The sequence below is a fragment of the Ascaphus truei genome, chromosome 4, assembly GCF_040206685.1.
Source record: "Ascaphus truei isolate aAscTru1 chromosome 4, aAscTru1.hap1, whole genome shotgun sequence".
In the NCBI taxonomy this organism is placed as follows: Eukaryota; Metazoa; Chordata; class Amphibia; order Anura; family Ascaphidae; genus Ascaphus; species Ascaphus truei.
In genome coordinates, this window is record NC_134486.1 from 3,696,855 (window position 1) to 3,719,206 (window position 22,352).

Genomic DNA, 22,352 nt, shown 5'->3' on the forward strand with positions numbered 1-22,352 from the left:
GTCCAGGGGACCCTGGCATACCATAACCAGGGACCAGATTTCCCCGCCACGGATCTGTGACTTGGACTTCCCTAATGGGTGAATGGTCTGGAGACACAAAGATTATTGCTGTTCTAAGTCACCCTGAGGCGAGTGGTCGGGATGCCTAAAGGGGGTGCTCTGGTTAACTTAGTCCCAGGGACCTCTGGAGCGGGTCCAGGGTGCCGGCAGCAAAGCGGGGCGGCGTAAGGGTACTGATAGGGAGTATATTAGGAGGGGTGCCTGACGTACAAGGTGTCTAGACCCCTCCACTAGAAGAAGCCCAGAGTTCCACTAGCCGTAGCCAGACTATGGAACCACAGAGTGCTTGTGATGGACTGTAACCGTGTGCGCCGTATCGAGATGGAGCTTTGCTAGCCCGGGGTACAACCTACTCTTGGTGGACTGCTAATCTATATGCCGCAGAGACCACAGGAAATGGATTCCCGTAAGAATTGCGACTCCTGTGGGGTCAGAGAATGGACTGTGCTCAGAATGGAGGTTCCCTTGCCCGGGAATGCACCACGTGAGTTACATGAGCTAAGGGGGTGTCTCACGCCAATGCTGGAGAGCGCACGTGCCGCTTGCAAACAGGTCGCACGTGAACTTTTTGCAAAGTTCTACAAGGGTCTGGCGCGAAAGCCAGGACTCACCCAAGTGATGTGACTAATGAGTCAGTCATGCCCCGTCCATGTCCCCGGTTGCCCCTCCTCTAATCTCCACCAGAGGGAGGGGGCACGCTGATGACCAATGTCTAACGACTTTGGAGAACAAGGGAGGTACCGGATGTGGCGAACCGCACACTAAGTTCTTTGGAGTCTGGCGACGAAAGGAGTGAACGTACCATTTCTCTTATGTCTGGGAGTATGGACTTCGACCCCTATCGGTGACCAAGAGGGGTCCTGGTGGTGAAGATGGAGGGAAAAAGGTACATCAGATGCCTATGCCACAAGTGTGATTTTCCAGATGGCGAATTGACCTGGGGAGCCAAATGTGCCCGCTGCGGAGCAGTGTTCCTGAAACCCACGATGCTGCGGCCGATGGAATTCGCAGACAAAGATGCGATCGACCCCTCTACCCGGGCGGTCGACACTGCTGCTATTCAATCTACCGCAACTATGGAGGCTTCAGAGGGTCCCTGCGCCTTAGCTGAGGCCCAAGGGGATTCGAGTGTCCCTATGACCACAGAGCAAGCTGAGACGGTTCCAGACCTGGTTCCCGCAGAGGAACCAGAGACGATCAGTGAACCGGGACCAGCGCAAGAGATGCTGGAGGTGTCCCTGCCTTCCTCCTGTGCCAGCAGCCAATGGTTCTCAGTGGTGTTCCGGCCGCTGCAGGGTATTACTACCAGAGCTGAGGAGGAGAAAGATTTCTATACCTACGATGCCGATCGACGACGGAGTCCAGTCCAGATTACTGCAATGATGCGACCTGTGTGGCGGATGAGCATCCCTACGGTGGAGCTTCCCGGCTGCCCGGTCGAAGGCCTGGTGATTCGTCCATCGAGTCCCCAAGTTCCGGCGAAACCGAGGAGTGGTGAGAAATTCGATCCTTACTCCCAGCAGGAACTAATGGAGACTTCCGTTGAGAAGGTGCCTTCTGGTACCGACTTCCACGCCGGGGACGACAATGAGGCTGACACACCCATGGTTTCACCGGATGTAGACGCACTTCCGGTGCGGGACCTGGATCTATACCAGGATCCTACGAGACCTTCCAACGATGATGCTGAACTACTAGCGACCGCTGGGGCGGATGACAAGCCTTCGATCCCCGCTCCGGTGAGTACCGCTATAGCTCCAGTGAAAGGAACTGTTGCCTTTATCCAATCCATGAATGAACGTTTGGCCCGTAAACAAGCAGCCGCTGCCGTGGCTGACACAGCGTTGGCCCCTAAGACAGATAGTCCATCGGGGTGGCCGCATGTTCCGACTTCTGCTTTTTTGGCCCGGTATAAGGAATATGTAATGGCCCATAGGACTGTGCCCAAACCACCCTGCGACAGTGAGATCATGGTGGAGTACCAGTCCTATGAGGGATTCGGGGGATCGCCTACCCTGTCTACATGGGAACAGGACGAGATGCTTCACAAGATTCCTGGGTGGGATATTGACAGTTCTGAGGAAAATTGGGGGTCCAATAGTTCTAGAGAGAACTGGGATTCTGAGGTCTCCAACGAGAATTGGTATAGTGCTGAAGCAGGGGATGACCGCTCAGGGAAATGCTTTAAAGAATTGTCCTGGCAGGACACTCCCTGACCCAAGCATCCATGCCTAAAGTATTTCCTGGTTGTGGGTGTTCAGTATGCTACTGTACCGCGAATACCGTTATACTCTCGCTTTGCGCCAGTTGGATCATGCCGCGCACAGACCACCATAAGAGGGTATTTTCAGTAACAGTGCCCGAGAGTACTGGAGCACTAGTAAGAAAGCCAGAACCTGAACACTATTACGTAAAGAGTTCTCCATGTTGGGAGGGGGGAAGTTTGTATGCACATACAGACACGTTGGGTGATACCCGCCAATAAAACTGTATGCTTTGTGTTCACTGAATATATCATGCATAGTAATGTGATATCATTATGTGAAATGTTATACTGTTATTTTCAGGTTACCTTCAAGGATGGTACCTGAAAATTTAGATCCAAGCGTGGCCGTTGGGATTCACCAGAGGGAGAGTGTAGCCAGGTCACCTGACGGCTACTAGTCTGCCCTACTCCTGGCAGTGAGCCCTGGTACAGTCAGGCTGCCAGTAGTTGATATGGGGTTTCCCCCCTCCTTGGCACTGCTCGTGAGTGACAGTGGAAGGCAGTGACGTCAGGCCTGGGCATGTCCTATCATGAGCCAGGACTAGTGCCCTCCTCCTGGCTGTACTTAAGAGCAGGTACCGCCCAAATTTAGCAGTGCCTCTACCCACTTGAGAGGGGCAGGTCACACAGCCGAGAGCCTGAACATTGGGCCTTCTCTGGTCCTCTTCCCTCCGGGGGAGAGTGAGTCAGAACCTTGCCCCAGACTCTGATAGGGAGACTGGGGAGAGCTGGGACTGCTGCAGGTCCCTCAGGGGCCTGTAGTGCAGGTCCAGGGATCATCCTTCAGGGTAGCGGAGAGAGATTGCATCAGGCAGAAGCCTGCGTGTAACTGTGCTGTACAGAAGCACACACTGTCCTGTTGTTATATACCTCCTGCCTGATGCGTGTCCTTACTGGGGGGAGAGGTAATACGTTCTACCGTGGGAGATCCCCTTCAGCTCCTGGAGCCTACGACAGATGGAGGCGCTGCACGGCTAAGGAGATATGTGGGGTATGAACCCCAGAAGCCTGTTCCTGTGTCCCCACTACCATCGGCGGACGACTCAGCCCTCCTGTTACAAGCGGGTATCATCCACCACACGACCAGTAATGGCCACATCTCCCACCGGGTGGGGGGGAAACACCGTTACAATTACATAAGCGCTTCCCATTATTACTCTGTGCGCCCCCCCCCCCCCCCAGCCTCTGTGCAGCCCCCCTCCCCCCAGCCTCTGTGTAGCCCCTCTCCCCCCCCAGCCTGTGTGCGGCCCACCTCCTAGCCTCTGTGCAGCTCCGCCAGCCTCTGTGCAGCCCCCCCAGCCTCTATGCAGCCCCCCGAACCTTTGTGTGGGCCCCCCACCTCTGTGCAGCCCCGCCAGCCTCTGTGCAGCTCCCCCAGCCTCTGTGCAGCCCCCCGAACCTGTGTGGGCCCCCCCACCTCTGTGCAGCCCCCCCCGCCTCTGTGCAGCCCCCTCCCCAGCCTCTGTGCAGCCCCCTCCCCAGCCTCTGTGCAGCTCCCTCCCCAGCCTCTGTGTAGCCTCCCCCCAGCCTCTGTGAAGCCCCCCCCAGCCTCTGTGAAGCCCCCCCAGCCTCTGTGCAGCACCCCCCCCCCAGCCTCTGTGCAGCACCCACCCCTCCCAGCCTCTGTGTAGCCCCCCTGCTGGAGAATATTAGTCCACCAAGCCCCTAATAAATCTTATAACCGACTCATCAGACTATCGCTGGCACTGTGTGACTGATCCCAGGCAGTATATAGTGTCCTGAGCGCGTGGGGGGAACACACGCTTAATAATCCCCCAAACTGTGTGACAGATCCCAGGCAGTATATAGTGTCCTGAGCGCGTGGGGGGAACACACGCTTAATAACCCCCCAAACTGTGTGACTGACCCCAGGCAGTATATAGTGTCCTGAGCGCGTGGGGGGACGCACGCTTAATAATCCCCCAAACTGTGTGGCCGATCCCAGGCAGTATATAGTGTCCTGAGCGCGTGGGGGGAACACACGCTTAATAATCCCCCAAACTGTGTGACAGATCCCAGGCAGTATATAGTGTCCTGAGCGCGTGGGGGGAACACACGCTTAATAATCCCCCAAACTGTGTGACCGATCCCAGGCAGTATATAGTGTCCTGAGCGCGTGGGGGGAACGCACGCTTAATAATCCCCCAAACTGTGTGACTGATCCCAGGCAGTATATAGTGTCCTGAGCGCGTGGGGGGAACACACGCTTAATAATCCCCCAAACTGTGTGACCGATCCCAGGCAGTATATAGTGTCCTGAGCGCGTGGGGGGAACACACGCTTAATAATCCCCCAAACTGTGTGACTGATCCCAGGCAGTATATAGTGTCCTGAGCGCGTGGGGGGGACACACGCTTAATAATCCCCCAAACTGTGTGCCCGATCCCAGGCAGTATATAGTGTCCTGAGCGCGTGGGGGGAACACACGCTTAATAATCCCCCAAACTGTGTGACAGATCCCAGGCAGTATATAGTGTCCTGAGCGCGTGGGGGGAACACACGCTTAATAATCCCCCAAACTGTGTGACCGATCCCAGGCAGTATATAGTGTCCTGAGCGCGTGGGGGGAACACACGCTTAATAATCCCCCAAACTGTGTGACTGATCCCAGGCAGTATATAGTGTCCTGAGCGCGTGGGGGGGACACACGCTTAATAATCCCCCAAACTGTGTGCCCGATCCCAGGCAGTATATAGTGTCCTGAGCGCGTGGGGGGAACACACGCTTAATAATCCCCCAAACTGTGTGACAGATCCCAGGCAGTATATAGTGTCCTGAGCGCGTGGGGGGAACACACGCTTAATAATCCCCCAAACTGTGTGACCGATCCCAGGCAGTATATAGTGTCCTGAGCGCGTGGGGGGAACACACGCTTAATAATCCCCCAAACTGTGTGACTGATCCCAGGCAGTATATAGTGTCCTGAGCGCGTGGGGGGAACACACGCTTAATAATCCCCCAAACTGCCCCTCTGTGTGTGCAGGCAACATGGGGGGGTATACCTGTCACTCACTGCAGGAGCTTCCAAAGTCACACCCCACAATACCTTACAGCTGTGGATGCTAAGCATTGTGGGAAGCACAGTTGCCACCTTCTTCTGAAGGCCAACCCGGAGAATTTTTTTTTTTAATCTTCTTACCTGCAGCGGCGTGCCATGGCAACGTCATACTGTGTAGCGCCGTGACATTACGTAGCGTCCCGTTGTCATGCCAAACCCGTAGCCCGGAGGTAAGTGCCCAAAAAACGTAGTCTCTGGGTCAAGCCCGGAGTGGTGGCAACCCTTGCTCTAAGTGGTTTCATAGCCCCCCCACCCCCCCCCCCCACGAAGGTGCAGTGTGGGGTCTGTGACCGAGTCATTAACTCAGTATGCTGGAGTGAGAGGCATGTGTGTGATTCCAGCATGCAAACAGTTAACCTCCTCCTGGAGAGACAACATGCACCTGCAACCAATCAGGCTGGACTCCTGAATCAGCAGGAGATTATAAGGCAGGAAGTTGACAGACAAGTGGGTTAGTTTTTCCCCAGGAGGGTAGAGAGGCTTCTCCGAACCAGGAGGGACCCTGGGTGCTCTGGACTCTAAGAATGTAGGAAGCAAGACTGTAGGGTCCAGCTAGGACTCCACCCAGGATAAAGATTACTACGGGCTGGACACATTCTGCTCCACAGAACCGGTGTTCCTGGTTTGCTGAAGGTGCTAGACAGAGACCCAGGGAGGGTATCCCCTGCAATGCCAGATAAGAACTTTATATATCTTTCTTTTGCATAAGGACTGTTATATTTCTTGGTGGACTGTTGTATTGCAGCATATGTTTTTGGGTTGATAACAAGCTTAGCTGGAGGCCCAGTTAGAAAGAGCCAGAGTGTTTAGTTGGTTTCCCTAAAGGGAATAGGATTTTATTTTATGGGTTGGTTTTGCCTTAAACGGACAATGTACCCATTCTTTAGGGATCTTTGTGGATTAATAAAACCACTCTAGTTAAGCCTAACACTGTGTTTGACGTCTTACTGACCCTGCCACAGACCTTACTAAGTACGCAGTCCCCACACAAGCTCGGGACCCCGCTATATATTGCCTGCGGTCACTCATGCCCTGTCACCTCGTTTCCCTGTCATTCCCCACCACCATCTGTCCCTCCCCACCACCATCTGTCCCTCTGTGTCCCTGTCATTCCCCATTTGCATCTGTCCCTCCGTGCCCCTGTCATTCCCCATCTGTCCGACACCCTCGGTCCTTGTCTATCTGTCACCCCATGTCCCCACACCTGCAGGAATGCTGCCATCTGGGATTCCTCCATGGACTGTATTGCGGTCTCCACTAGTTTGGAGGTGACCTCCAGGTTGTCCCCGTGTTGCCGGATGAGGCCCCGCACACACTGCAGCTTGTCCTCCTGCTGCCGTGTGATCATCTGGAGAAGCTCCTTCTTCCGTTCCTCCAGGGTGTTATACAGAGAGTCAAAGCGCTGACTCAGGAGCTGCTTGTGTCTGCGGCTGTTATCCTGCCAGGGGGCACAGCACAGAGGGGACTAGAGCGCAGCACAGAGGGGACTAGCGCGAAAAACAGAGGGGACTAGCGCGAAAAACAGAGGGGACTAGCGCGCAGCACAGAGGGGACTAGAGCGTGGAACAGAGGGGACTAGAGCGCAGCACAGAGGGGACTAGAGCGCAGCACAGAGGGGACTAGAGCGCGGCACGGAGGGGACTAGAGCGCAGCACGGAGGGGACTAGAGCGCACACAGAGGGGACTAGAGCGCACACAGAGGAGACTAGAGCGCACACAGAGGGGACTAGCGCGCAGCACAGAGGGGACTAGCGCGCAGCACAGAGGGGACTAGCGCGCAGCACAGAGGGGACTAGCGCGCAGCACAGAGGGGACTAGCGCGCAGCACAGAGGGGACTAGCGCGCAGCACAGAGGGGACTAGCGCGCAGCACAGAGGGGACTAGAGCGCAGCACAGAGGGGACTAGAGCGCAGCACAGAGGGGACTAGAGCGCAGCACAGAGGGGACTAGAGCGCAGCACAGAGGGGACTAGAGCGCAGCACAGAGGGGACTAGAGCGCAGCACAGAGGGGACTAGAGCGCAGCACAGAGGGGACTAGAGCGCAGCACAGAGGGGACTAGCACGCGGAACAAAGGGGACTAGAGCGCAGCACAGAGGGGACTAGAGCGCAGCACAGAGGGGACTAGAGCGCTGCACGGAGGGGACTAGAGCGCAGCACAGAGGGGACTAGAGCGCACACAGAGGGGACTAGAGCGCACACAGGAGACTAGCACGCGGAACAGAGGGGACTAGCGCGTGGAACAGAGGGGACTAGAGCGCAGCACAGAGGGGACTAGCGCGCAGCACAGAGGGGACTAGCGCGCAGCACAGAGGGGACTAGAGCGCAGCACAGAGGGGACTAGAGCGCAGCACAGAGGGGACTAGCACACGGAACAGAGGGGACTAGAGCGCGGAACAGAGGGGACTAGCGCGCGGAACAGAGGGGACTAGCGCGCGGAACAGAGGGGACTAGAGCGCAGCACAGAGGGGACTAGCGCGCGGAACAGAGGGGACTAGCACGCGGAACAAAGGGGACTAGAGCGCAGCACAGAGGGGACTAGAGCGCAGCACAGAGGGGACTAGAGCGCAGCACAGAGGGGACTAGAGCGCAGCACAGAGGGGACTAGAGCGCACACAGAGGGGACTAGAGCGCACACAGGAGACTAGCACGCGGAACAGAGGGGACTAGCGCGTGGAACAGAGGGGACTAGAGCGCAGCACAGAGGGGACTAGCGCGCAGCACAGAGGGGACTAGCGCGCAGCACAGAGGGGACTAGCGCGCAGCACAGAGGGGACTAGCGCGCAGCACAGAGGGGACTAGCGCGCAGCACAGAGGGGACTAGAGCGCAGCACAGAGGGGACTAGAGCGCAGCACAGAGGGGACTAGAGCGCAGCACAGAGGGGACTAGAGCGCAGCACAGAGGGGACTAGCACACGGAACAGAGGGGACTAGAGCGCGGAACAGAGGGGACTAGCGCGCGGAACAGAGGGGACTAGAGCGCAGCACAGAGGGGACTAGCGCGCGGAACAGAGGGGACTAGCGCGCAGCACAGAGGGGACTAGAGCGCAGCACAGAGGGGACTAGCACACGGAACAGAGGGGACTAGAGCGCGGAACAGAGGGGACTAGCGCGCGGAACAGAGGGGACTAGAGAGCAGCACAGAGGGGACTAGAGCGCGGAACAGAGGGGACTAGCACGCGGAACAAAGGGGACTAGAGCGCAGCACAGAGGGGACTAGAGCGCAGCACAGAGGGGACTAGAGCGCGGCACGGAGGGGACTAGAGCGCAGCACAGAGGGGACTAGAGCACACACAGAGGGGACTAGAGCGCACACAGGAGACTAGCACGCGGAACAGAGGGGACTAGCGCGTGGAACAGAGGGGACTAGAGCGCAGCACAGAGGGGACTAGCGCGCAGCACAGAGGGGACTAGCGCGAAGCACAGAGGGGACTAGCGCGCAGCACAGAGGGGACTAGCGCGCAGCACAGAGGGGACTAGAGCGCAGCACAGAGGGGACTAGAGCGCAGCACAGAGGGGACTAGCACACGGAACAGAGGGGACTAGAGCGCGGAACAGAGGGGACTAGCGCGCGGAACAGAGGGGACTAGAGCGCGGAACAGAGGGGACTAGAGCGCGGAACAGAGGGGACTAGCGCGCAGCACAGAGGGGACTAGAGCGCAGCACAGAGGGGACTAGCACACGGAACAGAGGGGACTAGAGCGCGGAACAGAGGGGACTAGCGCGCGGAACAGAGGGGACTAGAGCGCAGCACAGAGGGGACTAGCTCGCGGAACAGAGGGGACTAGCGCGCAGCACAGAGGGGACTAGAGCGCAGCACAGAGGGGACTAGAGCGCACACAGAGGGGACTAGAGCGCAGCACAGAGGGAACTTATGCTCTATCACACACATTGAGGTGCAATGCTCACATGCGCACACACACGCACACGCTGCGGTACACACACCCGCTGCTCCTCACCTCGATGCTCTTGCAGATCTCTTCCATCTGGGAGATAATCGCCTGGATTCGGTCATTACCGGCGACAAGCATCGCGATCCCATCGCTGAGCTCACTCTGCAGAGAGAGATTACCTGTCACCTCTCCTCTCCTCTCTGATTACCTGTCACCTCTCCTCTCCTCTTTGATTACCTGTCACCTCTCCTCTCCTCTCTGATTACCTGTCACCTCTCTCCCTGATTACCTGTCACCTCTCCTCTCCTCTCTGATTACCTGTCACCTCTCTCCCTGATTACCTGTCACCTCTCTCCCTGATTACCTGTCACCTCTCCCTGATTACCTGTCGCCTCTCTCCCTGATTACCTGTCAGTCTCCCTGATTACCTGTCAGCTCTCCTCTCTGATTACCTGTCAGTCTCCCTGATTACCTGTCAGCTCTCCTCTCTGATTACCTGTCGCCTCTCTCCCTGTTTACCTGTCGCCTCTCGCTGACTACCTGTCGCCTCTCTCCCTGTTTACCTGTCGCCTCTCGCTGATTACCTGTCACCTCTCCCTGATTACCCGTCAGTCTCGCTGATTACCTGTCAGTCTCGCTGATTACCTGTCAGTCTCTCTGATTACCAGTCAGCTCTCCTCTCTGATTACCTGTCACCTCTCCCTGATTACCTGTCACCTCTCCCTGATTACCTGTCGCCTCTCTCTGATTACCTGTCGCCTCTCTCCCTGATTACCTGTCGCCTCTCTCCCTGATTACCTGTCGCCTCTCTCCCTGATTACCTGTCACCTCTCCCTGATTACCTGTCACCTCTCCCTGATTACCTGTCGCCTCTCTCTGATTACCTGTCGCCTCTCTCCCTGATTACCTGTCACCTCTCCCTGATTACCTGTCACCTCTCTCCCTGATTACCTGTCACCACTCCCTGATTACCTGTCGCCTGTCTCCCTGATTACCTGTCGCCTCTCCTCTCTGATTACCTGTTGCCTCTCCCTGATTACCTGTTGCCTCTCCCTGATTACCTGTCGCCTCTCTCTGATTACCTGTCACCTCTCCCTGATTACCTGTCACCTCTCCCTGATTACCTGTCACCTCTCCCTGATTACCTGTCGCCTCTCTCCCTGATTACCTGTCGCCTCTCTCCCTGATTACCTGTCGCCTCTCCCTGATTACCTGTCGCCTCTCTCTGATTACCTGTCGCCTGTCTCTGATTACCTGTCGCCTCTCTCCCTGATTACCTGTCACCTCTCTCGCTGATTACCTGTCTCCTCTCCCTGATTACCTGTCTCCTCTCCCTGATTACCTGTCGCCTCTCCCTGATTACCTGTCGCCTCTCGCTGATTACCTGTCGCCTTTCGCTGATTACCTGTCGCCTCTCGCTGATTACCTCTCGCCTCTCTCTAATTACCTGTCGCCTCTCTCTGATTACCTGTCGCCTCTCTCTAATTACCTGTCGCCTCTCTCTAATTACCTGTCACCTCTCGCTGATTACCTGTCTCCTCTCCCTGATTACCTGTCTCCTCTCCCTGATTACCTGTCGCCTCTCCCTGATTACCTGTCGCCTCTCCCTGGTTACCTGTCGCCTCTCTCCCTGATTACCTGTCGCCTCTCTCCCTGATTACCTGCCGCCTCTCCCTGATTACCTGTCGCCTCTCTCCCTGATTACCTGTCGCCTCTCTCCCTGATTACCTGTCGCCTCTCCCTGATTACCTGTCGCCTCTCTCACTGATTACCTGTCACCTCTCCCTGATTACCTGTCACCTCTCCCTGATTACCTGTCACCTCTCGCTGATTACCTGTCGCCTCTCCCTGATTACCTGTCGCCTCTCCCTGATTACCTGTCGCCTCTCTCCCTGATTACCTGTCGCCTCTCCCTGATTACCTGTCGCCTCTCTCACTGATTACCTGTCACCTCTCCCTGATTACCTGTCACCTCTCCCTGATTACCTGTCACCTCTCGCTGATTACCTGTCGCCTCTCCCTGATTACCTGTCGCCTCTCCCTGATTACCTGTCGCCTCTCCCTGATTACCTGTCGCCTCTCCCTGATTACCTGTCGCCTCTCCCTGATTACCTGTTGCCTCTCCCTGATTACCTGTCGCCTCTCTCCCTGATTACCTGTCGCCTCTCTCCCTGATTACCTGTCGCCTCTCGCTGATTACCTGTCGCCTCTCGCTGATTACCTGTCGCCTCTCGCTGATTACCTGTCGCCTCTCGCTGATTACCTGTCACCTCTCCCTGATTACCTGTCACCTCTCCCTGATTACCTGTCGCCTCTCGCTGATTACCTGTCGCCTCTCGCTGATTACCTGTCGCCTCTCGCTGATTACCTGTCGCCTCTCGCTGATTACCTGTCGCCTCTCTCCCTGATTACCTGTCACCTCTCCCTGATTACCTGTCGCCTCTCGCTGATTACCTGTCGCCTCTCGCTGATTACCTGTCGCCTCTCCCTGATTACCTGTCACCTCTCCCTGATTACCTGTCAGTCTCGCTGATTACCTGTCAGTCTCGCTGATTACCTGTCAGTCTCCCTGATTACCTGTCGCCTCTCGCTGATTACCTGTCGCCTCTCCCTGATTACCTGTCACCTCTCCCTGATTACCTGTCGCCTCTCCCTGATTCCCTGTCGCCTCTCGCTGATTACCTGTCGCCTCTCCCTGATTACCTGTCGCCTCTCCCTGATTACCTGTCGCCTCTCCCTGATTACCTGTCGCCTCTCCCTGATTACCTGTCGCCTCTCTCTGATTACCTGTCGCCTCTCTCTGATTACCTGTCGCCTCTCGCTGATTACCTGTCGCCTCTCGCTGATTACCTGTCGCCTCTCGCTGATTACCTGTCGCCTCTCGCTGATTACCTGTCGCCTCTCGCTGATTACCTGTCGCCTCTCGCTGATTACCTGTCGCCTCTCGCTGATTACCTGTCACCTCTCGCTGATTACCTGTCACCTCTCCCCCCTGATTACCTGTCGCCTCTCGCTGATTACCTGTCGCCTCTCCCTGATTACCTGTCACCTCTCCCTGATTACCTGTCACCTCTCCCTGATTACCTGTCAGTCTCGCTGATTACCTTTTGCCTCTCTCGCTGATTACTATTATTAGTGTTACTCTGTAAAAAGGAAGTATTGGTACACTGGCTCTGTACATAAGAAGTATTGGTACTCTGGCTCTGTAAGTAAGACGTATTGGTACTCTGGCTCTGTACATAAGAAGTATTGGTACTCTGGCTCTGTACATAAGAAGTATTGGTACTCTGGCTCTGTACATAAGAAGTATTGGTACTCTGGCTCTGTACATAAGAAGTATTGGTACTCTGGCTCTGTACATAAGAAGTATTGGTACTCTGGCTCTGTAAGTAAGAAGTATTGGTACTCTGGCTCTGTAAGTAAGAAGTATTGGTACTCTGGCTCTGTAAGTAAGAAGTATTGGTACTCTGGGTCTGTAAGTAAGAAGTATTGGTACTCTGGCTCTGTAAGTAAGAAGTATTGGTACTCTGGGTCTGTAAGTAAGAAGTATTGGTACTCTGGCTCTGTAAGTAAGAAGTATTGGTACTCTGGATTTGATTACAGACAGTGAGCAGAGGAAGACTTCACTGATTGGCCAGCCTTCTCTATGTATAATGTGTTCAGGCCTCTCTGGCAGCAGAGGGGTTCAGCGCAGTAACATGAGTGACATGATATTAACCGGACATTGATAGATCACCTAAAACATATTTCCTTTTCTCTGAGCTAAGGGGGACTGCCCCTTTAATAAGATGTTATGAAGTGTGGAATCTAGGCCAAAGAGCTGACACTCCCTGGCTGTGCCCCCCCGGGTACCTTCTGTCTCTTGTAGACGTTGGAGAGCGGGGCCACCTCGCAGTCCTTGTGGGCCCCGAACACTTTGCACATGGAGCAGGTCGGGGTCTCGCAGCTCAGGCAGTAAATGTTGATCTTCTCCTCCTCGTGCTCCTCACACAATAGGTGCTGCTCAGACTTGGTGTTCAAGGGCCTGAGCGAGAAAAGGGGGGGGAGGATGGGGGGGGAAAAGAGGATGAGGGGGGAAGAGAGGATGGAGAGGAGAGAGGATGGGGGGGTAGGAAGAGAGGATGGGGGGGAAGAGAGGATGGAGAGGAGAGAGGATGGGGGGGTAGGAAGAGAAGGTGGGGGGAAGAGAGGATGGAGAGGAGAGAGGTTGGGTGGTTGGGTGGAGGAGAGAGGATGGGTGGTGGGGTGGAGGAGAGAGGATGGGTGGTGGGGGGGAGGAGAGAGGATGGGGGAGGAAGAGAGGATGGGGAGGAGAGAGAGTGGGGGGGAGGAGAGTTGATGGGGTGTGGAGGAAGAGAGGATGGGGAGGAGAGAGGGTGAGGGGAGGAGAGAGGATGGGTGGTGGGGGGGAGGAGAGGGGATGGGGGTGGGGAGAGGAGAGGATGGATAGGGGGGAGGAGAGGATGGATAGGGGGGAGGAGAGAGGATGGATAGGGGGGAGGAGAGAGGATGGATAAGGGGGAGGAGAGAGGATGGATAGGGGGGAGGAGAGAGGATGGATAGGGGGGAGGAGAGAGGATGGATAGGGGGAAGGAGAGAGGATGGATAGGGGGGAGGAGAGAGGATGGATAGGGCGGAGGAGAGAGGATGGATAGGGGGGAGGAGAGAGGATGGATGGGGGGAGGAGAGAGGATGGATAGGGGGGAGAGAGGATGGATAGGGGGGAGAGAGGATGGATGGGGGGAGGAGAGAGGATGGATGGGGGAGAGAGGATGGATGAGGGGAGGAGAAAGGATGGATGGGGGGAGGATGGATGGGCGAGAGAGGATGGATGGGTGGAGGAGAGAGGATGGATGGGGAAGGGTGAGAACACATGGGGGGAGGAGAGAGGATGGATGGGGGGGAGGAGAGAGGATGGATGGGGGGGAGGAGAGAGGATGGATGGGGGGAGGAGAGAGGATGGATGGGCAGGGGGGGGAGGACGTTATGGGGGGGAGAGAGGATGGATGGGCGAGAGAGGATGGATGGGTGGAGGAGAGAGGATGGATGGGGAAGGGTGAGAACACATGGGGGGAGGAGAGAGGATGGATGGGGGGGAGGAGAGAGGATGGATGGGGGGAGGAGAGAGGATGGATGGGGGGAGGAGAGAGGATGGATGGGCAGGGGGGGGAGGATGGATGGGGGGAGAGAGGATGGATGGGGGGAGAGAGGATGGATGGGGGGAGAGAGGATGGATGGGGGGAGAGAGGACGGATGGCGGGGGAGAGAGGACGGATGGGGGGGAAGAGGGTGGATGGGGGGAGAGAGGGTGGATGGGGGGGAGAGAGGATGGATGGGGGAGCAGAGAGGATGGATGGGGGAGAAGAGAGGATGGATGGGGGAGAAGAGAGGATGGATGGGGGAGAAGAGAGGATGGATGGGGGAGGTGAGAGGATGGATGGGGGAGGAGAGGATGGATGGGGGAGGAGAGAGGATGGATGGGGGAGGAGAGGATGGATGGGGGGGAGGAGAGAGAGAGAGTAGCATAGCATAATTAATAGTTAGGCTTGAAATTCAAATTCAGCATGTAACTAGTTAAAATATGTAATTTAGTATTGAGTTACAAATTATATTGGAAAATTATTAGCTGCTTCTGCAAAGATAATCTGAAGGCCGCCAGGTGTATCCATGTTTTACACCTTGTATGTTTCATGTCTGCTGAGCTGCAACAGTTTGGATTCAAAGGTTAGTTAAAGCGTTAGTAAGACAATACGATAGAAATGGGTCTTAAAGGATAAGGAACATCGGATTAGCTGTAGTCACCGGGTGACAGAACGCACAGGTTCCTCTAACTCCCAGGAAGTGTTGCGAAGGGAATTCCAATTCTGTGCAACTCTGTGTTCTCATCTTGATGATTAACTAATAACATGTTGGCTGACACGGAGAGAAACGTGTGCTGGTGAAATGTCTGAAGATGGATGTATTTGAATGTATAGAATTCAGAATCATTCCACATCCAAGCTAAGGACAAGCTAAGGACTCCCCACGCTATACCAGATTCTATCTGCCTGGATAATGCAATGGCTGGAAATGATGCGGTGAAAGATGTTTTCTATTGTCTGAATACATTGAGAAAAGAACCAGACTGGGGACTATTTGATATATATTGAAAGGTGGGACATTCATTTGCACCCATAAAATGAGAAAATGTTCAGAGAGGATCTGGGTGGGGGGGTGGGGGAGGGGAGAAGATGAGGGTACAGAAGAGAGGATGGGGGTGGAGGAGAGGGATGGGGGGAGGTTGAGGGAATGGGTGGAGGGACCCCTCTGGCAGTGAAGGGGTTACCCCAGTAGGACCTCCTCACCTAGATGACTCCTGCTTGTAAATGTCTATGATGTTCTCCACCAGAAGGTTCCTCTGCAGCCCGTACACCCCGTGCCTGTCCAGCACCACCTCGTGCCGGCAGGACGGGCAGCGGAAACGGCCCCCCGATGACACCGTGCTGGAGCCACGAGACTGCCACAGGGGGTTAGAGGCCTGGGGAGAAAAGGGACATTAGTGCTGCCCACACTGGGTCAGAGAAAAGGACCCGTCACAGTATCCCATCACCATGACAAGTCCACCAGAACGCCGGGGCGGCCAACTCCAGTCCTCAAGGGCCACCAACTGGTCAGGTATTAGGGATATCCCTGCTTCAGCACAGGTGGCTCAATCAGTGGCTCAGTTATTCTGACTGAGCCACCTGTGCTGATGCAGGGATATCCGGAAAACCTAACCTGTTGGTGGCCCTTGAGGGCTGGAGTTGGTCACCCCTGCGTAGAGCATCACAAACTCTGTGTATACAGCACATCGCTTCACAATATACAGTACACACTGTAATACAGGGAAGTACACTCATACTGATACGGAATTCTGGGTAATGATATGCAAATGAGCACACAGTATAACGTCTTTGCGTCTCTGGGAGCCATTAAACCCACCCCCAGGACCAGGCTTTCCAGGGGTGGGTGTCTCAGGATTGCAAAAAGTTTACAAACATTAAAAAAAAATAGATTTATAAAATACTTTAAGGTAACAGATTAAATAGGCATCAGTCACCCACATGTGACCCCCTAACCCTGTCACTGCCATTAGTACACTTTGCCCCTAGCAGGGACTGACCCCTTAACCCGGTCACTGCCATTAGTATACTTTGCCCCTAGGAAGGACTGACCACTTAACCCTGTCACTGCCATTAGTACATTTTGCCCCTAGGAGGGACTGACCACTTAACCCTGTCACTGCCATTAGTACTCTTTGCCCCTAGGAAGGACTGACCCCTTAACCATGTCACTGCCATTAGTACACTTTGCCCCTAGGAGAGACTGACCCCTTAACCCTGTCACTGCCATTACTACTCTTTGCCCCTAGGAGGGACTGACCCCTTAACCCTGTCACTGCCATTAGTACACTTTGCCTCTAGGAGGGACTGACCCCTTAACCCTGTCACTGCCATTAGTACACTTTGCCCCTAGGAGGGACTGACCCCTTAACCCTGTCACTGCAATTAGTACTCTTTGCCCCTAGGAAGGACTGACCCCTTAACCATGTCACTGCCATTAGTACACTTTGCCCCTATGAGAGACTGACCCCTTAACCCTGTCACTGCCATTAGTACACTTTGCCCCTAGGAGGGACTGACCCCTTAACCCTGTCACTGCCATTAGTACACTTTGCCCCTAGGAGGGACTGACCCCTTAACCCTGTCACTGCCATTAGTACACTTTGCCCCTAGCAGGGACTGACCCCTTAACCCTGTCACTGCCATTAGTACACTTTGCCCCTAGGAGGGACTGACCCCTTAACCCTGTCACTGCCATTAGTACACTTTGCCCCTAGAGGGACTGACCCCTTAACCCTGTCACTGCCATTAGTACACTTTGCCCCTAGGAGGGACTGATCCCTTAACCCTGTCACTGCCATTAGTACACTTTGCCCCTAGCAGTGACTGACCCCTTAACCCTGTCACTGCCATTAGTACACTTTGCCCCTAGCAGGGACTGACCCCTTAACCCTGTCACTGCCATTGGTACACTTTGCCCCTAGGAGGGACTGACCCCTTAACCCTGTCACTGCCATTAGTACACTTTGCCCCTAGGAGAGACTGACCCCTTAACCCTGTCACTGCCATTAGTACCCTTTGCCCCTAGGAGGGACTGACCCCTTAACCCTGTCACTGCCATTAGTACACTTTGCCCCTAGGAGGGACTGACCCCTTAACCATGTCACTGCCATTAGTACACTTTGCCCCTAGGAGGGACTGACTCCTTAACCCTGTCACTGCCATTAGTACACTTTGCCCCTAGGAGGGACTGACCCTTTAACCCTGTCACTGCCATTAGTACACTGTGCTCCTAGGAGGGACTGACCCCTTAACCCTGTCACTGCCATTAGTACACTTTGCCCCTAGGAGGGACTGACCCCTCCCTGTCACTGCCATTAGTACACTTTGCCCCTAGGAGGGACTGATCCCTTAACCCTGTCACTGCCATTAGTACACCTTGCCCCTAGGATGGACTGACCCCTAACCCTGTCACTGCCATTAGTACACTTTGCCCCTAGGAGAGACTGACCCCTTAACCATGTCACTGCCATTAGTACACTTTGCTCCTAGGAGAGACTGACCCCTTAACCCTGTCACTGCCATTAGTGCACTTTGCCCCTAGGATGGACTGACCCCTAACCCTGTCACTGCCATTAGTACACCTTGCCCCTAGCAGGGACTGACCCCTTAACCCTGTCACTGCCATTAGTGCACTTTGCCCCTAGGATGGACTGACCCCTAACCCTGTCACTGCCATTAGTACACCTTGCCCCTAGCAGGGACTGACCCCTTAACTCTGTCACTGCCATTAGTACACTCTGCCCCTAGGCAATAAACTTCTAAAGTTTTATGGAACATCTGAAGTGCACAAAACTTTACTATTATATGTATACCCTGGAGGCATATTCCAGTAATGAGAAGTGAAGTAACTAACGCTATATATTCCAGTAATGAGAAGTGAAGTAACTAACTCTATATATTCCAGTAATGAGAAGTGAAGTAACTAACGCTATATATTCCAGTAATGAGAAGTGAAGTAACTAACGCTATATATTCCAGTAATGAGAAGTGAAGTAACTAACCCACTAACTCCATATATTCCAGTAATGAGAAGTGAAGTAACTAACCCACTAACTCCATATATTCCACTCATGAGAAGTGAAGTAACTAACTCTATATATTCCAGTAATGAGAAGTGAAGTAACTAACTCCATATATTCCACTAATGAGAAGTGAAGTAACTAACTCCATATACTCCAGTAATGAGAAGTGAAGTAACTAACCCACTAACTCCATATATTCCACTAATGAGAAGTGAAGTAACTAACTCTATATATTCCACTAATGAGAAGTGAAGTAACTAACTCTATATATTCCAGTAATGAGAAGTGAAGTAACTAACTCCATATATTCCACTAATGAGAAGTGAAGTAACTAACTCCATATATTCCACTAATGAGAAGTGAAGTATCTAACCCACTAACTTCATATATTCCACTAATGAGAAGTGAAGTAACTAACTCCATATATTCCACTAATGAGAAGTGAAGTATCTAACCCATTAACTTCATATATTCCACTAATGAGAAGTGAAGTAACTAACTCCATATATTCCACTAATGAGAAGTGAAGTAACTAACTCCATATATTCCACTAATGAGAAGTGAAGTTACTAACTCTATATATTCCAGTAATGATGAGTGAAGTAACTAACTCTATATATTCCACTAATGAGAAGTGAAGTAACTAACTCTATATATTCCACTAATGAGAAGTGAAGTAACTAACTCTATACATTCCACTAATGAGAAGTGAAGTAACTAACCCACTAACTCCATATATTCCACTAATGAGAAGTGAAGTAACTAACTCTATATATTCCACTAATGAGAAGTGAAGTAACTAACTCTATATATTCCACTGAGAAGTGAAGTAACTAACTCCATATATTCCAGTAATGAGAAGTGAAGTAACTAACTCCATATATTCCACTAATGAGAAGTGAAGTAACTAACTCCATATATTCCACTAATGAGAAGTGAAGTAACTAACTCCATATATTCCACTAATGAGAAGTGAAGTATCTAACCCACTAACTTCATATATTCCACTAATGAGAAGTGAAGTAACTAACTCCATATATTCCACTAATGAGAAGTGAAGTATCTAACCCATTAACTTCATATATTCCACTAATGAGAAGTGAAGTAACTAACTCCATATATTCCACTAATGAGAAGTGAAGTAACTAACTCCATATATTCCACTAATGAGAAGTGAAGTTACTAACTCTATATATTCCAGTAATGAGGAGTGAAGTAACTAACTCTATATATTCCACTAATGAGAAGTGAAGTAACTAACTCTATATATTCCACTAATGAGAAGTGAAGTAACTAACTCTATACATTCCACTAATGAGAAGTGAAGTAACTAACCCACTAACTTTATATATTCCAGTAATGAGAAGTGAAGTAACTAACTCATATATTCCACTAATGAGAAGTGAAGTAACTAACTCCATATATTCCACTAATGAGAAGTGAAGTAACTAACTCCATATATTCCACTAATGAGAAGTGAAGTAACTAACTCTATATATTCCACTTTCATAGATATCCCCATATTTGTTGTAATGATGTGGAGTGATTGTGAAAGTGGAATGTATTTGGTGGGAGATGGTTGGAGAACTTGAGGCCATTGTGACTCGTCGTGGTCGCTCTGCCCGGGAATGTGACTTAAAGAGATCCATGAAGGTGCAAAATGTCCTGTATTCAAGTCCCGCCTCTGGGTGACGGATACTATGATCTGGGCATTTCACCAGATGGGAGGCGTCATGTCACACGCGTGATATCCAGAGACCCGATTGCAACATAAAAACATGTCAACTCATAGCCCATTGAGCCCTCTATCCCCTGAAGAGAGACAGTCACGGGATTTATGGCCCACGGAGCCTTCATGATGACACAGTAGATGTGCACCAATGACCCTTGTGGTTTGTTACTTTTACCGTAGGGTGACACAGACACAACATCTCACATCACCCCGAGTCTCGCTGACTTATTAGGGTGTTCAGAGATTCCGAGCACTGAAACACATGGGACCAGGGACCCATCGGATGGGTGACAAAAATAAGAAGATTATTGTAATCCTCTATCTGGGTGTTACCCTAACCACCCCTCTGTATAACGCATGCACCAGCTAACTTCAGGCCCCCGCGGGATAATGACCCAGTCCTAGTCTTATGTTCCCATGTGCCGGTATTTTTAGGAACTTTGCCATGATTCAATCAGATATAACCGTGGCCGGATCATTATCTGCACTTGTGTGAAGGACACATGGAGCCAAAGCACTAAACCAAGAATAAATGTGTTATATCCAACCTGCAATATACAGAAGTGTTAGAAATTCCCCTAAGCCAAACCCCGACCCTTTATTATCACCAATCCCAATAATTTATTAGCACTAATCCCAATGATGTATTGGAGCCAATCCTAATCATTTCCAGTTCACGGTATGGATTGCATTGCTGATCTCTTATGGAACTTGCCATGACACACTCCTTGCGGGACCCCTCTCAAAGATAGCTCTGCTTATCACACGGTTGATAGTTGGTAGGTGGGATAACGCCCCAGAGGTGCCCCCTTAGCTGGTGTTACCTGGAAGACATCATTGGCACACTTGCGGCACAGGTTGTGCTGGCAGGGCAGGATCACCACGGGCTTGGTGAACATCTCCAGGCAGATGGGGCAGATGAGCTGCTTCTCTAGGTTGTCCATGGTCTGCGTGTCCCCCGCCAACGACTTGAAGCCCACCGCAAAGTTCATCACCTCGCAGGACGCTAAGAGACCAGAAGCAAGACACACACAACTGTGCAGGCACCTCGCTGCTCAACACACACACACAAACTGTGCTACACCACTCTGCTCAACACACACCTCACACCACCCTAATCTGTGGTCAACACACAAACACTGCTACACACACCAATCTGCTGTGCTCTCAACACACACACACAGCTCTGCTCTCAACACACACACACACACACTGCTACACACACCAATCTGCTCTGCTCTCAACACACACACACACACAGCTCTGCACTGCTCTGTAAACACAACTCACAACCCACAAAGATGGCTCTCTTGCAGACACACACAGGTCCCTCCTGTCCTGTCACAAGGCAGACACACACAGCTCCCCTCTGTCACCTCTCCGTTTCACAATCACAGGAGACGAAGTTTGGAGGCTCTCGTCACACGTTTTGGGGGGGAGGGGTGGGGGCTGTTAACCCCTTCCCTGCTAAGGGCTCTGCATGTTCCAGACGCTGCACCGAGCGATGGTTTCCTGCCCCCTCCCTGGGCGGCAGTAAGAAGCCGAGATGAGGAGGAGTTGGGACAGGGGACATTCCTGCTGATATTTTTAGGCCCTGGATAAGGACAGCAAAGAGGGGGGGGGGGGAGAGGGAGGCCGCAGCTGTCACAGGCAGCAGGTGACACTGAGTCACACAATGACACGCACAATAACAACGACACAAATACACTTCCACGTACTCGCAAATACACACACGGAATAAATCAGCGCTGGCACTGTGTGTACAGTTACACGCCTGAGACGTGTGCCACACAAGGCCACACTGGAGGGACATCGGCTATTATCACTGGCATGACTGGTGGTTTTTACTCGCCCTCCGGCAGAGAACGGATTAAAAAAAAAGAGGCGCCTAAATAAACCAGGAGCGAGTTTTTAAATCACGTTTTTCTTTTAATATTTCCAAACACTCGGGAGAGTTGTTACGTTCTTTACCGGACCTCTTTCCTGCCGAGGTCTGTGGAATCTCCTACGCCTGGAGTGTCAGCACTCACACTCACCCGCGTCACCGATAAACGCGGAGAGACCGAGAGTGACCCGCCGGCAGCAGTCAGAATATTCACATTTCACAGGACACCGGCAAGCAAAGCTTTCACTTCATGGGCAATCTAAATCAACGATGTTTGCTTAAAAAACCCAATAT

The 22,352-nt window shown here is 52.9% G+C and overlaps 1 protein-coding gene across 1 annotated transcript in view; it reads right to left on the bottom strand.

Annotated features, from left to right (window-relative positions):
- Positions 1 to 21,656, bottom strand: part of TRIM54 (tripartite motif containing 54) — a 40,457-nt gene extending 18,801 nt beyond the window's left edge. The window contains exons 1-5 of the mRNA XM_075595203.1: positions 20,998 to 21,656; positions 15,620 to 15,792; positions 13,128 to 13,299; positions 9,342 to 9,437; positions 6,589 to 6,822 (exon numbers count right to left, since the gene is read on the bottom strand). Of these exons, the coding sequence (XP_075451318.1) occupies positions 6,589 to 6,822; positions 9,342 to 9,437; positions 13,128 to 13,299; positions 15,620 to 15,792; positions 20,998 to 21,165 (843 nt within the window). The 5' untranslated portion in view covers positions 21,166 to 21,656. The remainder of the gene's footprint in view (positions 1 to 6,588; positions 6,823 to 9,341; positions 9,438 to 13,127; positions 13,300 to 15,619; positions 15,793 to 20,997) is intronic.
- Between the last annotated feature and the right edge of the window lie 696 nt (positions 21,657 to 22,352).